Raw genomic sequence first — 14,403 nt, 5'->3', positions numbered from 1 at the left:
TCTATAGCTGTGGAATTTGTGTGTAATACACACAAATACAGAATCACTAAAGGTTAGAGGTCTGAGATGAAACTCTACCTGTAGGTCCCGGTTGGCGATTCTGGCGGCGGCTTCATTGGAGATCTGTACAGCGGCCTGAGACAAATCATTAAAACCACCTTAAGAAAATAAAGCTCACAGAAAACACAATAATTGCTTTTAATTTCTCTGTTTTTTGGTCACTTTTTTGCACAGGAATGAAATTGTGGTGTGAGCACCAGAGAATGTTACCTTTTCACAACCTGCACTGCCAATATAAAAAATGTGCATAAAATCAGTGCATGAGTCTTAATAGTCTCATGTATACAATACAATATATAAATTTATATTAAATATTTAATATAAGGGAGGTTACTGTCCTTCAGAGTTTAGCACCAACTTGCCTCAACAGACCTGCCTAGAAGTTTCTAATATGCCAAGTAAGACCTTGATTAGCTGGTTCATGTTTGTTTGATTAGGGTTGGAGAGCTGAACTCTTCAGGACAGCGGCCCACCAGGAGCAAGACTGGGACACCCCTGTACAGTGTAAATTAACAGTGTTGCGACGTGTACCACCTGGGGGCGCTCTGTACCACAGTTTGAGAACCACTGACTTGTAATATGTACCTTTTTTTCTGCACGGTATTCATCCCAGGCTGCTCTGCGCTCTTCCTCGCTCAGCTCCTCTTCCTCCCGGTGGTCTAACAACGAGTTGTGCTCATGATAACTTACTACGAGCTGCCCACAGCTCTGCAGCAGCCGGACTAACACCTCATCCTGACAGACAAAAGGAAGCAACCTTGTAGTCATAATTATCTCACGTACCCACATCTGTGTGTACAACAGCAGGTCCATGTATGTGTATTTACCGCAGGTGTTTCTGTGTGTTTACTGGGCCGTAGGTCTGGCTGGAAGCGGTACAGCTCATTCAGCTGACTGTGTGTGAAGTGTCTCTGAATCTGCTGCTGGTCCAGAACACGGGAGGACAGAGACTGCTTAGCAACCTGCCGCTCATAAATGTTCTGTTCCATCGTCCCCTACTCACAATAAATAAATAAAAAACACATTAAAAATATAAGCAATTGGTGTTACAAACAGTGTATATTAAAACTATATCAAAAATTAAAAATATACAGTACCTGTCAAAAGTTTGGAAACATAATTTTTTAATGTTTTTGAAAGAAGTCTCTTATGCTTACCAAAGCTGCATTTATTTGATCCAAAATAAAGAAAAAATCTTGTGAAATATTATTACAAATTAAAAGAACTGTTTTCTATTTGAATATATTTTAAAATGTAATTAATTCCTGTGATGGCATTAAAGGAACACTCCACTTTTTTTGAAAATAGGCTTATTTTCCAACTCCCCTAGATTTAAACAGTTGAGTTTTACCGTTTTCGAATCCATTCAGCCGATCTCCGGGTCTGGCAGTAAGGCAAGGCAAGGCAAGGCAATTTTATTTGAACAGCACATTTCATACACAATGGTAATTCAAAGAGCTTTACATAAAGAAGAACCAAATACATAATAATAATAATGGAACACATAAGAAATAGATATAACAGTAAAAACAGAGCATTTTGCTATCTAGATGTAAGAGTTAGGAAATTTCAGGGAGTTTTTTTGTTGTCCGTCAGAGCAGATCTAAATGGATCTATTCATCGGAGCGGATCTAAATGAATCTTCCTCACGCAGAGGGATAACTTTTTATTTGTCAGGTAGCTGTGCGTTTAAACAGTACCCTTACAGACAAATCTTCCTGGACTGACTCTATACAGAGCTGCATCCAGAGATAACTAAAAAAAAATAAAAAATATTTGTCAGGCAGGTGTGCGTTTAAACAGTAGCCTTACAGACAAATCTTCCTGGACTGACTCTATACAGAGCTGCATCCAGAGATAACTTAAAAATAAATAAAAAATATTTGTCAGGCAGGTGTGCGTTTAAACAGTAGCCTTACAGACAAATCTTCCTGGACTAACTCTATACAGAGCTGCATCCAGGGATAACCAAAAAAAAAAAAAAAAAAAAAAAAAAAAAAAAAAAAAACTTACTTCCTAATTCTCCCAGCTCTTTCAATCAGACAGCAAGATATAAAATGCATTAAAAGTCAGAAAATAAAAGAGATACATAAAATATATAAAATGCATTAAAATGAAATAAATAAAAAATAAGAAAGAGTTGCAAGAATAAAAAGATAGTGTGTATAAAATAAAGTATAAACAGTTCGGACATAGCACAGTGCTCAATCAGCAAATGCATAGGTAAAAAGATGCGTTTTGAATCTTGATTTGAATGTGGCTACTGTAGGAGCACACCTGATCTCTTCTGGAAGCTGGTTCCAGCTGTGGCTGGCGTAACAGCTAAAAGCAGACTCTGCTTGCTTTGAGTGAACCTTTGGTATTTCTAAGTGACTTGATCCTGATGATCTGAGTGATCTGTTTATATTCTATGAGCATATCTGCAATGTATTGAGGTCCTAGGCCATTGAGTGATTTATAAACAAGTAACAGTACTTTAAATCAATTCTAAATGCAACTGCAAGCCAGTGCAAGGACCTGAGGACTGGTGTGATGTGTTCATGTTTTCTGGTTCTGCTCAGAATCCTGGCAGCAGCGTTCTGTACGAGCTGCAGCTGTCTTATGGTCTTTTTGGGAAGACCAGTGAGGAGCCCATTACAATAATACACCCTTCTGGTGATGAAAGCATGAACAAGTTTCTCTAAGTCTTGACTGGAGACAAAGCATCTAATTCTTGCAATATTTTTGAGATGATAATATGCTGATTTAGTTATTGTCTTTACATGGCTACTGAAACTCAGGTCTGACTCCAAAGTCACACCAAGATTCCTGACTTGATTTTTAGTTGTTTGACCCTTAGAGTGAAGGTACATGTTCACAACTTCATCTTTGTTTCCAAATGCAATAACTTCAGTTTTGTCTTTGTTTAACTGAAGGAAGTTTAGGCACATCCAATTTTTAATTTCATCAATGCACTGGCACAGAGAGTCAATGGGGCTGTAGTCGTTAGGTACCACTTTTAACAAAGCTTAGCATAGTTCATTGAATCTGATTAGACCGTTAGCATCTCGCTCAAAAATGACCAAAGAGGTTTGATATTTTTCCTATTTAAAACTTGACACTTCTGTAGTGACATCGTGTACTAAGACCAACGGAAAATGAAAAATTGCGATTTTCTAGGCCGATATGGCTAGGAACTATACTCTCATTCCGGCGTAATAATCAAGGAACTTTGCTGCCTTACCATGGGTGCAGCAGGCGCAATGATATTACGCAGCGCCTGTGACCCCCTGCTTGCACGGGGAGGGTGCCTTGCAACCATGGAGACATTTGTGAGAGATGCTGCATAATATCATTGCGCCTGCAGCACCCATGGTATGGCAGCAAAATTCCTTGATTATTACGCCGGAATGAGAGTATAGTTATGTGTCGCAACTTTTGATTTTCCGTCAGGCTTAGTACATGATGTAACTACAGAAGAGTCAAGTTTTAATTGAAATTGAAATTAAAATAAAATAAAAATATCAAAACTCTTTGGACATTTTTGAGCGAGATGCTAACGGTCTAATCAGATTCAATGAAGTATGCTAAGCTATGCTAAAAGTGGTACTGCCAGACCTGGAGATCGGCTGAATGGATTTGAAAACAGTAAAACTCAACTGTTTAACTCTAGGGGAGTTGGAAAATGAGCCTATTTTCAAAAAAAGTGGAGTGCTCCTTTAATATTTAATATTCATTATTAATAATTAACAATAAGAAATGTTTCTTGAGCAGCAAATCAGTGTATTAGAATGGTTTCTGAAGGATCATGCGACACTGAAGACTGGAGTAATGATGCTGAAAATTCAGCTTTGTCATCACTGGAATAAATTACATTTTTTAATTCATTAAAATGGAATACAATTACTTTAAATTATAATAATATTTCACAATATTACTGTTTTACTGTATTTTTGATTAAATAAATGCAGCCTTAGTGAGCATGAGACTTTACAAAAACAAAAAAATTGTTGTTTCCAAACTTTAGACAGGTACTGTATAAATTATAAAATAAATACAAAAGATACAAATACATATTTAAACTATATTATATACTCAAATTTTACATGTAAAAAAAATAAAAATAAATAAAAGTCCACAAGTAATAAAAAATTCATTAAAATCTAAAAATACAGGGAGTGCAGAATTATTAGGCAAGTTGATTTTCTGATCATATTTTTTTCCCAAGCACATTTTACCAATTCCAATCCACATCAATCTTAATAACTACTATTAATATTGTTTTTAATCATTTATAAGTGATATATAATTGTTCATGAAGGCTGGAAATGAAAAATGCCTTATATTCAGGTGTGCAGAATTATTAGGCAAGTTTTCTTTTACAGGCAAAATGAGCCAAAAAAGAGATTTAACTCAGACTGAAAAGTCAAAAATTATTAAATACTCATGAGAAGGACGCAATACTAATGCAATACTAGAAATTGCAAAGTTAAAGCATGACCAAGGGACAGCAAAATGCTCATTGGGTCAGCGGGGTCAGACAAAAACAGGTGGAAAAGAAAAGACACATGTTAACTGCAAAATAATTAAGAATTATGTGTGAAACCATCAGGAACCCTTTAGTCTCCAGCGCCACCATTTTCCAGAACTGCAACCTACCTGGAGTCTCCAGAAGTGCAAGGTCTCAGGATCTCAGAGACTTAGGTTAGCTAAAGAATCCTAAAAAATGACCTGCACTTGATAAGAATCACAAGCTGAAGTGTTATAAAATACATGAAGACTGGGTTTTTATAGGCCTTATAAACAGACAGCTTGAGAGTGACTCCTGAAGGACCAGCACCACATCCTCTTGTATCACTGTTTGAAGAATTTATCTTCCAGAATCTGGCAGTAAGTTTTGGAAGATCATTTTTAGTCCATCTCTGCAAGACAGACATTTCAGGATAAGAGATGGACTAAAAGTGAACTCAAACACCTTACTGCCAGATTCTGGATAAATTCTTCAAACAGTGGTACAAGAGGATGTGGTGCTGGTCCATCAGGAGTCATTCTCAAGCTGTCTGTCTATAAGCCCTATTAAAACCCAGTCTTCATGTATTTTATAACACTTCAGCTTGTGATTCTTATCAAGTGCAGGTCATTTTTTAGGATTCTTTAGCTAACCTAAGTCTCTGAGATCCTGAGACCTTTCACTTCTGGAGACTCCAGGTAGGTTGCAGTTCTGGAAAATGGTGGCGCTGGAGACTAAAGGGTTCCTGATGGTTTCACACTTAATTCTTCACCTTAATTCTTAATTATTTTGCAGTTAACATGTGTCTTTTCTTTTCCACCTGTTTTTGTCTGACCCCGCTGACCCAATGAGCATTTTGCTGTCCCTTGGTCATGCTTTAACTTTGCAATTTCTAGTATTGCATTAGTATTGCGTCCTTCTCATGAGTATTTAATAATTTTTGACTTTTCAGTCTGAGTTAAATCTCTTTTTTGGCTCATTTTGCCAGTAAAAGAAAACTTGCCTAATAATTCTGCACACCTGAATATAAGGCATTTTTCATTTCCAGCCTTCATGAACAATTATATATCACTTATAAATGATTAAAAACAATATTAATAGTAGTTATTAAGATTGATGTGGATTGGAATTGGTAAAATGTGCTTGGGAAAAAAATATGATCAGAAAATCAACTTGCCTAATAATTCTGCACTCCCTGTAGTGTCTGTAAATATATTTATGCATTTATTTATTATTTCATTTTAATATTTATTTATTTTTTAAATATGAGAAGTTCTCCCAAGTATGTGTGATTTTGTGTATACCTGGGCCAGAAAACGGTACACAGCTACAGTTTTTTTCTGCCCAAAGCGATAGACTCTGAAGATGCTCTGGATGTCATATGACGGATTCCAGCAAGCGTCAAACACCACGACTCGGTTTGCAGCGACCAGATTGATTCCCAGAGACCCCGCACGAGTGGAGATCAGAAACAACCTCCCTCTGACACAGAAGAAACGCCAAGAGTTAAGACAAGAAATCCAGAGAACTTCAATATAATGTTGATGAACTATTCATGTGCAGTACCTTATGTTTTTAGTGTTGTTAAACTCTTGAGCCCATCTCTTGCGAGCACAAGCACTAGTGTTGCCGTCCAAACGATAATAATCTTTATTTTTTACCCACGATTTCTCTCCTGACAATACACACACAAAAACGCTATTGCATACAATGAACAAATGCCAGTTCAAACAATCCCTTGTATAAACTGTGTGTTTACCTTTGTATGGACAACATTCCTTCCCCCTGGTCTCATCTGCATATAGGAGGAAACTCTCAATAAGATCCAGTGATATCAAAGATTGACTGAACACCAACCTGAACAAAAGCAAACAGCATTCATTAATTCATGTGTCAAACTTAAAGTCACTCTTAACATTTAACATGCAATCTTTTAATCTGTAAAAACAGAAATATTTTGAAATATTAATTTCATGTAACTGCTTTTTATTTATATATTTTAAAATGTCATTTATTCCTGTGATGGCAAAGCTGAATTTTCAGCATCATTACTCCAATCTTCAATGTCACATGATCCTTCAGAAATCATTCTAATACGCTGATTTGTTGCTCAGGAAACATTTTTTTTATTTCTTATTATTATCAATGGTAAAAAACAGTTGTTCTGCTTAATTTTTTATGGAAACTGATACGTTTTTTTCAGGATTCTTTGATGAATAAAGAGTTTTAAAAAAAAGAACAACATTTATTTGAAATAGAAATCTTTTGTAACAGTCTTTACTGTCACTTTTGGTCAATTTTAAGCATTCTTGCATATTAAAAGTATTGATTTATTTAAAAAAAAAAAATCTTGACACGGTAGCGTATATACCAAATATGAACCAAATACAAGTATGAACCAAAACAATGCGTATAAAACAAGTGCTACTTCTATTCAAGTATGTGTTCCTCACACTTTGTCTTGTAGTTCCTCTGCCCAGTGTAAAATCTCCATTAGCAACTGTAATTTCCCAGAATGCTCCAGAACTTTGGCATCAGCTGCTGTTACAAACGGCAGATACCAGTCCGCAGATGGCCCATTACCCATAAATCCTGAAGAACAGAAAGAGAGAGAGACTAAAAGTGAGACAGACATAAAAACAAGGAGAAACAGATTCAAAGAAAGAGAGAGATACTGTGTGTACATGTATCAGCTTCCCCACCAGGAATTTCTGTTGTGGCTGTGTTTGACGAGACATCTGTTTTTTGATTGAGCAAGGGGACTGGATCTGTATTTCCCTCTCCATCACCCACTAAACCTGTGACATTTGTGTCTCTCCTACGAGACAGATGGTGGAAACATAAACATCAGAGCAAACCTGGCCTTGTGCAGAATTTAACTTCTAGCAGATCTCTGATTGGTTCCACATAATTGTATATTACAGATAAAATATGTTCTGATTGGCTGTGATTGTCATTGAAGCAGCAGTCTTTCATTTACCAATTGTTCCCAAAACAAAATATTCTGAGGGCTTGACATTAACACCCGGCAACTCGCCAAATGTGGGTGGATTTTAGCAGTGGCATGTGCAGTCTTCAATCCAAAGTCTCTCTAGCATTAATATGTGATATTTTACACAAGCATATACTCAACACAAGAAAACACTAAAATCTGATATAAAACAGCGTACCGTTCAGAGCCATTTGACTTTACGGAATCTCCCACCAAACTTGCATCCTGCCCTGTGAGGACAGAAGCAGGTTCTTGCTCTTTTCCCTGCATCACACAGAAATGGATAAGGTGAAAAATCAGATTGACCATTGATAAGAAGTTTAAAAACTGAGTCATGGTGCATGTACACTACCATTCAGAAGGTCAATAAGATTTTTTTAAATATTTTTGGAAATCTCTCATTCTCACCAAGGCTACATTTATTTGATCAAAACGACAGTAAAACAGTAACACTGTGAAATATGATCATTTAAGTTTTCTATTTTAATATATTTTAAAATATCATTTACTTCTGTGATGGCAAAGGTGAATTTTCAACATCATTACTCCAGTCTTCAGTGTCACATGATCCTTCAGAAATCATTCTAATATGCTGATTTGGTGCTCAAGAAACTTATTATAAACGTATTATTTTAAATGTTGAAATCACTTGTGCTGCCACAACCTTGAGGAATTTTTTCAGTATCTTGAAGTTTTTCAGGATTCTTTGATGAATAGAAAGTTCAAAAGCACAATTATTTATTTGAAGTACAATTATTTTTTTAAGTCTTTACTGTCTTTTGATCAATTTTATGCATTCTTGCTGGAAAAAAGCATTAAATAAAAAACTTTTCAATAATAGTGTATCTGGATGAGTGGGTGCATACCTTATTCCTGCTCAGCTGAGCAAGTTTAAGACACCAGGGATGAGTCCAAATCAAACTCAGAACGTGAAGATCCTGAAATAAACTGTTCACACCTGCTCCTTTTCCTAAAATAAAGACACTGTTTGAGATTATTTGCATGCTATCAATTTTTTGCCTCAGTGTGTTGTAGATGGTAGGACAAAAAGTATTGTTGGAAACGCTTTTATATCACATCACCATTTAGCAATTTTAAATCCATGTTAGTATCTAAGGCTATTTTTATGCAGTACTTGATTAAAAAAAAATCAGCTGATATTGAATATTTAATTGTGCATGCTAATTTCTCCTATTTTTACATTTAGATTATATTTTACACCATCTCAGCTAATATAAAATGTATCACAATTTAACAGTTAAATCTCAAAATAAATATTTTTGTACATTATAAATGTTGCAATGCTTAAATTTTTGTGTAAATGTAAAATTCTTGATTTTAGTTTTTCAGCCTTTTATTTTTTTATTTACAGTAGTCAACATTTGAAGTGGATCAAAACCTTTCAAAGTTGTCCTAAAACCTTCCTCTTCTCTTTGATGAACTTTTTTGATCTACTTCAAATGTTGACTACTGTATTTAGAAAAAAAATTAGAATTTCAATATGAGCCATTCCATATAAACAAATATTAGCTTAATCTCTATAGGTTGACACATTTCTACTGTTGCAGTACTATACACTAGTACTAGTGTGCTTGTGAGACTCTGACCTGTGTAGGTCTGCAGATAGTGTGTGTATAATCGACACTGCAGAGGTGTCATCCTGACTGACAGCACATACTCGCGCTTGGGCGGCAAACAGGACATCAAAACGAAGTAGTCCCGCCTCTGCAACACAAACACAAATCATCAAATAGAAAACATTTAGTCTTTTTTCACAGCCTCTAGTTCTATTCTTTTTCTTTCTCTCTTTTCATCACCTGTATGAATCCTGACATCATCTGATGGAGGACGTGCGATCTATTCTTCATCAGCCTGACATCAGCAGGGGTGGAGTCTGCGCACTGGCCGTTCTGGATTGGATTAATAAAACGGTTTCGGAACTCCTTTAGAGAACCCAGCAGGTTCTCTTTAATGAAGTTTACCATGCAGTGATCTAGAACAATAAACATTAAAAAAAATTACACTTCGCCTTTAAGGCAAGACAACCTCAATTTAAACAGTATAATATTTTTTTTTTTAAAAATTAATAAGTCATTTTTCACAAGCAGCTTTTTATAGAAATGAATGAAAAGATGAAAAGTCATTACACTCAGTGAGGTTGTTTTGAAGTGGTGTTCCCGTCAAAATGACTCTCCTACGTGTACGTATAGCTCGCATGGCTTTTGAGATGCTGGAGTCTGCGTTCCTAAGGACATGACCCTCGTCACACACCACCAGATCAGGGCCTAACACGCACACAACAGAGCTTTTAAATAATAATAATAATAATAAAAAAAAACATTAAAACTGTTCTCAGTATTTGAAGATGGACTATTCAGAAGAATTTACCTGGATCCAGGAGAATTGAGCGGAAGCTTTCTTTGTGTTTGCTGTATTTTGAGCTATTCGTGTGTGTCAGAATACGAAAAACCTCATAACCCATGATCATCACGCCACCATTCGTAAACCAGTCATTCAACAGCTCAACGCGAACAGCCACAGACTTCACCGTGGCCAGCTCTGCCACCTGTGTGTGGCAGACCCAAGAAAAAAGGCAGAGATGAGCAGAAAAAAATTAAGTGATGCAGTCAAGAGTCCACATTCAACAAAGTGGCAAGAAAACTGAACCTTTGCTTGCATTATTTGCAGAATTCTTTGTGTAAGCACAATATGCACTAACTGATACTTATATTTGGTGCAAAAATCTCAAATTAAACAGATAATTCTAAAAATGTCAAGTAATGTCACTCACATGTATGAATGTTTTGCATTGTTTCTTTCATGCAACACAAAAAGATGATATTTAGCCGAATTTTCTAGGCTCCACCAGGAAAAGTGGTCTGGTGATTTTAAGTCAAGCCCCAAATATGACAAAAAAGCTCCATAAAAGTACACTGGTGTTTGCCTATTCGAAATTGTACTGAAAGGTCATTTTAACCCTGGATTAATGTAACCCTGTGTTTACACTGCAAGTCTTAATGCACAGATCAGATCTTTTGACCATTTCCATTTTTTTTTCCTCCTGTTTACATTCACTTTAGACACGACTCGTATCCGATATCTGTGTTTACATTAATCCTTGCCAAAAATGATTCTGTTGGTGATCGCTTTACTACGTAACACGGTTGACCCTTGGGTTTTGAATGGCCATACTAAAATTATTTATATAATTCAAATTGGGTGGCCATGATTATTGGCCAGCATGGATAAGTTAAAAACTGCCATGGATTCTTACAAAATTTGACTGAACGGATATGGGCTGGAAAATAACAGTAATTAGAAATAACAGAATTATTTCTCAAGGATCATGTGGCACTGAAGACTGGAGTAACGATGCTGAAAATTCAGCTTTGTCATCACAGGAATAAATTACTTTTTAAAGTATTAAAATAGAAAACAGGTATTTTTAATTGTGGTGATAATAATAATGTTTTTATTTACTGTATTTCTGATCAAATAAATGCAGCCTGAGCATAGGATACTTCTTTAAAAAACAAGTCTTTCAAGTCTTGCCTAACCCAAATGTTTTGAAGCGTAGTGTATATCTGACATAAACATCACCTAGATCAACACAGGAAGTGAGAGAATTCAACTGACCCTCAGTCTGTGAGGTCTTAAGCCCCTCTGCCACTGGTCAAACTCACTCCTCCAGTTCAGCACCGTGTTGAGAGGACACACCACCAGAGCCCTTTTCAGTGGCAACTCCTTACATAACAGCACTGTGTGAAGGAACACGATGACCTGAAAAACACAGTTACCGTCTGTGAAACATCCACTTTCTGATTTTTCAAAGAAAAGGAGAATATTCACACATGCCCCATACCTGAAAGGTCTTGCCCAGGCCCATGCAATGGGCCAGAATACAGCCGGAGCCCGGAGACGACTTCACACTCTGAACAGACTCACAACAGGAGTCCCACATGAACAGCACACCTATCACCACATGAATACATATGCACCACATGAACCATCTCCACCACAACTGTATCAGGGTCACATCACTGGCTTTCATTTCATATATGCTGCTTCATAAATGCATGCAAATATTAAATGGATGAAAAACAATCATGCTCTGAACTGAATCACTTCTACTATTTGACTGATTTTATACTTGCTTAAAGGGATAGTTTACCTTAAAATAAAAATTCTGTCATTATTTACTCACCCTCAAGTAGTTCCAAACCTGTATGAATTTCTTTGTTCTGCTGAACACAAAAGAAGATATTTGGAAGAATGTTAATAACCAAACAGGTCTCACCCCCCCCTATTGACTACCATAGTAGGAAAAATAAATACTAGAGTAGTCAATGGGGGGGTGAGATCTGTTTGGTTACTGACATTCTGCCAAATATCTTTCTTTGTGTTCAGCAGAACAAAGAAATTCATACAGGTTTGGAACTACTTGAGAGTGAGTAAATGATGACAGAATTGTCATTTTTGGGTGAACTTTTATTTTTGGGTGAACCCTTTGAAACCAATGTTTTCAACATTGATGACAACAAGAAATTTCTCTTTAACACCAAATCATCATATTAGAATGATGAAAAAGTTCATTTTTTTTATTGTAAATTATTTTTAAAAATGAAACTTTCATATATTCTAGATTCCCTACATGTAAAGTAAAACATTTCCAAAGTTTTTTTTTTTTTTTTTTTTAATTTGATAATTAGAGCGTACAGCTCATGAAAGTCCAAAATCCAGCATCTCAAAATATTAGAATATTTCCTAAGATCAATCAAAAAATGGATTTTCAAAACAGAAAAGTTCAAGTTCTTTAAAGTATGTTTCATTTGTACACTCAATACTTGGTCGGCAGCACATATTACAGCAAAGGACTTGCTCCTAGCACAAATTAAAGCATCGTTGAAGTGTGGCATGGAAGTGATCAGCCTGTGGCACTGCTGAGGCACTATTGAGCCTTCAGATCATCTGTATATTGTTGGATCGACTGTTTCTCATCTTTCTCTTGAAAATATCCCATAGATTCAGGGGTCAGGCATGTTGGCTGGCCAATAAAACACAGTAATATCATGGTCAGCAAACCACTTGGAAGTGGTTTTTGCACTGTGGGCAGGTGCTAATGTCCTGCTGGAAAAGGAAATCAGCATCTCCATAAAGCTTGTCAGCAGATGGAAGCATAAAGTGCTCCAAAATCTCCTGGAAGATGGCTGCATTGACTTTGCACTTGATAAAACACAATTGACCAACACCAGCAGATGTCACGGCCCCCCAAATCATTACTGACTTCAGAAACTTCACACTAGACTTCAAGCAGCTTGGATTCTGTGCCTCTCCAGTCTTCCTTCAGACTCTGGGACCATGATTTCAACATGAAATGCAAAATTTACTTTTATCTGAAAAGAGGACTTTTGACCACTGTTCACTGTCCAGTTCTTTTTCTCCTTAGCCCAGGTAAGATGCTTCTGATGTTGTTTCTGTTTCAGAAGTGGCTTGGTAGTCCTTTTCCTGAAGATGTCTGAGTGTGGTGACTCTTGATGCGCTGACTCCGGCTTCATTTGACTCATTGTGAAGCTCTCCCAAGTGTTTGAATCGGCTTTACTTGACAGTATTCTCAAGCTTGCGGTCATCCCTATTGCTTGTGCACCTTTGCCTACTCCTTCTAGTCAACTTTGCATTTAATATGCTTTGATACATCACTCTGTAAACAGCCACCACATTCAGTAATGACCATCTGTGACTTACTCTCTTTGTGGAGGGTGTCAATGATTGTCTCCTGGACCATTGCCAAGTCAGCAGTCTTCCCCATTAGTGTGGTTTCAAAGAACAAGAGATACCCGGAATTTATACTGTAGGGATGGTCATTTAATGAAACTCAAATATAAATATTCTAATATTTTGAGAGACTGGATTTTGGACTTTCATTAGCTGTACGCTCTAATCAACAAATTAAAAAAAAAAAAAAAAAAAAAAAGTTTTGAAATGTTTTACTTTACATGTAGGGAATCTAGTATAAATGAAAGTTTAATTTTTTAAAATAATTTACAATAAAAAAAATGAACTTTTTCATGATATTCTAATTATATGACCAGCACCTGTACATTTGAAAAGCATAAAAGGTGTAAATAAAATTATACAATGAACACGCAGTCCACCCCTGCATATCGATTCCCAACCCACAACCGCACCGCAAATTACAATATTAATATTTTTTTTAAACCATAACCAATGGCACCATGCTGGTGAGATCAGATCTCTGTTGCAGGATTTTTGCCCCTTCAAAAATCTCACTGTATTATTACAATATCGGCGAGAAGAATGTTCAGAAATCTAATAATAATTATATTTTCTACAGGCACACTAAAGCAAAATATATAAATAACCATGTTAAAACAAATGGTTTTGTGAAGCATCTAATGTGCCTCATGTAAAGTACTGTATTAACACTGTATTAACACATAACACAATAAACAGGTTTGAGTGAACAAATGCAAATTTTCTCACCCTCTCGCTGATGTGGTTTAAGTTTGTTCAGAAAGCCTGTGTGTACTTGCACTATAGGCTTATGCGTTACGTCATCTTGCTCAAGAACCAATGGTGTGGCCTGTCTCTCAGAAACTAAGATGACCTAAAGTAGGTGAGAGGGGAAAAAATTACAACAGATAGACAACACTATTTTATCATTTAGGTTAAAAGCATGTAATTAATAATGAACATTAAAAAAAACATTAAAGGAGTGGTTCACACAAAAGTTAAAATTGTGTCATTACTTAATCACCCTCATGTCATTCAAAACCTGTATGACTTTTTGTGAAACAAAATAATATATGTTGAAAAATGCTGGGGACCAAAACTGTATGGGGGA

General features: G+C 36.1%; 1 protein-coding gene across 1 annotated transcript in view; it reads right to left on the bottom strand.

Moving 5' to 3' along the window:
- Window positions 1-14,403, bottom strand: part of LOC125266576 (transcriptional regulator ATRX-like) — a 37,583-nt gene that overhangs the window by 1,221 nt on the left and 21,959 nt on the right. The window contains exons 17-33 of the mRNA XM_048187361.1: window positions 14,043-14,166; window positions 11,404-11,513; window positions 11,178-11,321; window positions 9,930-10,107; window positions 9,689-9,826; window positions 9,359-9,534; window positions 9,149-9,266; window positions 8,408-8,511; window positions 7,720-7,805; window positions 7,252-7,367; window positions 7,003-7,141; window positions 6,309-6,406; window positions 6,116-6,224; window positions 5,854-6,031; window positions 888-1,055; window positions 646-795; window positions 79-135 (exon numbers count right to left, since the gene is read on the bottom strand). Of these exons, the coding sequence (XP_048043318.1) occupies window positions 79-135; window positions 646-795; window positions 888-1,055; window positions 5,854-6,031; window positions 6,116-6,224; window positions 6,309-6,406; window positions 7,003-7,141; window positions 7,252-7,367; window positions 7,720-7,805; window positions 8,408-8,511; window positions 9,149-9,266; window positions 9,359-9,534; window positions 9,689-9,826; window positions 9,930-10,107; window positions 11,178-11,321; window positions 11,404-11,513; window positions 14,043-14,166 (2,193 nt within the window). The remainder of the gene's footprint in view (window positions 1-78; window positions 136-645; window positions 796-887; window positions 1,056-5,853; window positions 6,032-6,115; window positions 6,225-6,308; window positions 6,407-7,002; window positions 7,142-7,251; window positions 7,368-7,719; window positions 7,806-8,407; window positions 8,512-9,148; window positions 9,267-9,358; window positions 9,535-9,688; window positions 9,827-9,929; window positions 10,108-11,177; window positions 11,322-11,403; window positions 11,514-14,042; window positions 14,167-14,403) is intronic.

Source organism: Megalobrama amblycephala, linkage group LG4 (genome assembly GCF_018812025.1).
Source record: "Megalobrama amblycephala isolate DHTTF-2021 linkage group LG4, ASM1881202v1, whole genome shotgun sequence".
In the NCBI taxonomy this organism is placed as follows: Eukaryota; Metazoa; Chordata; class Actinopteri; order Cypriniformes; family Xenocyprididae; genus Megalobrama; species Megalobrama amblycephala.
The sequence above is the reverse complement of the archived record's forward strand: the minus strand, read 5'-3'. Positions and strand labels throughout refer to the sequence as shown.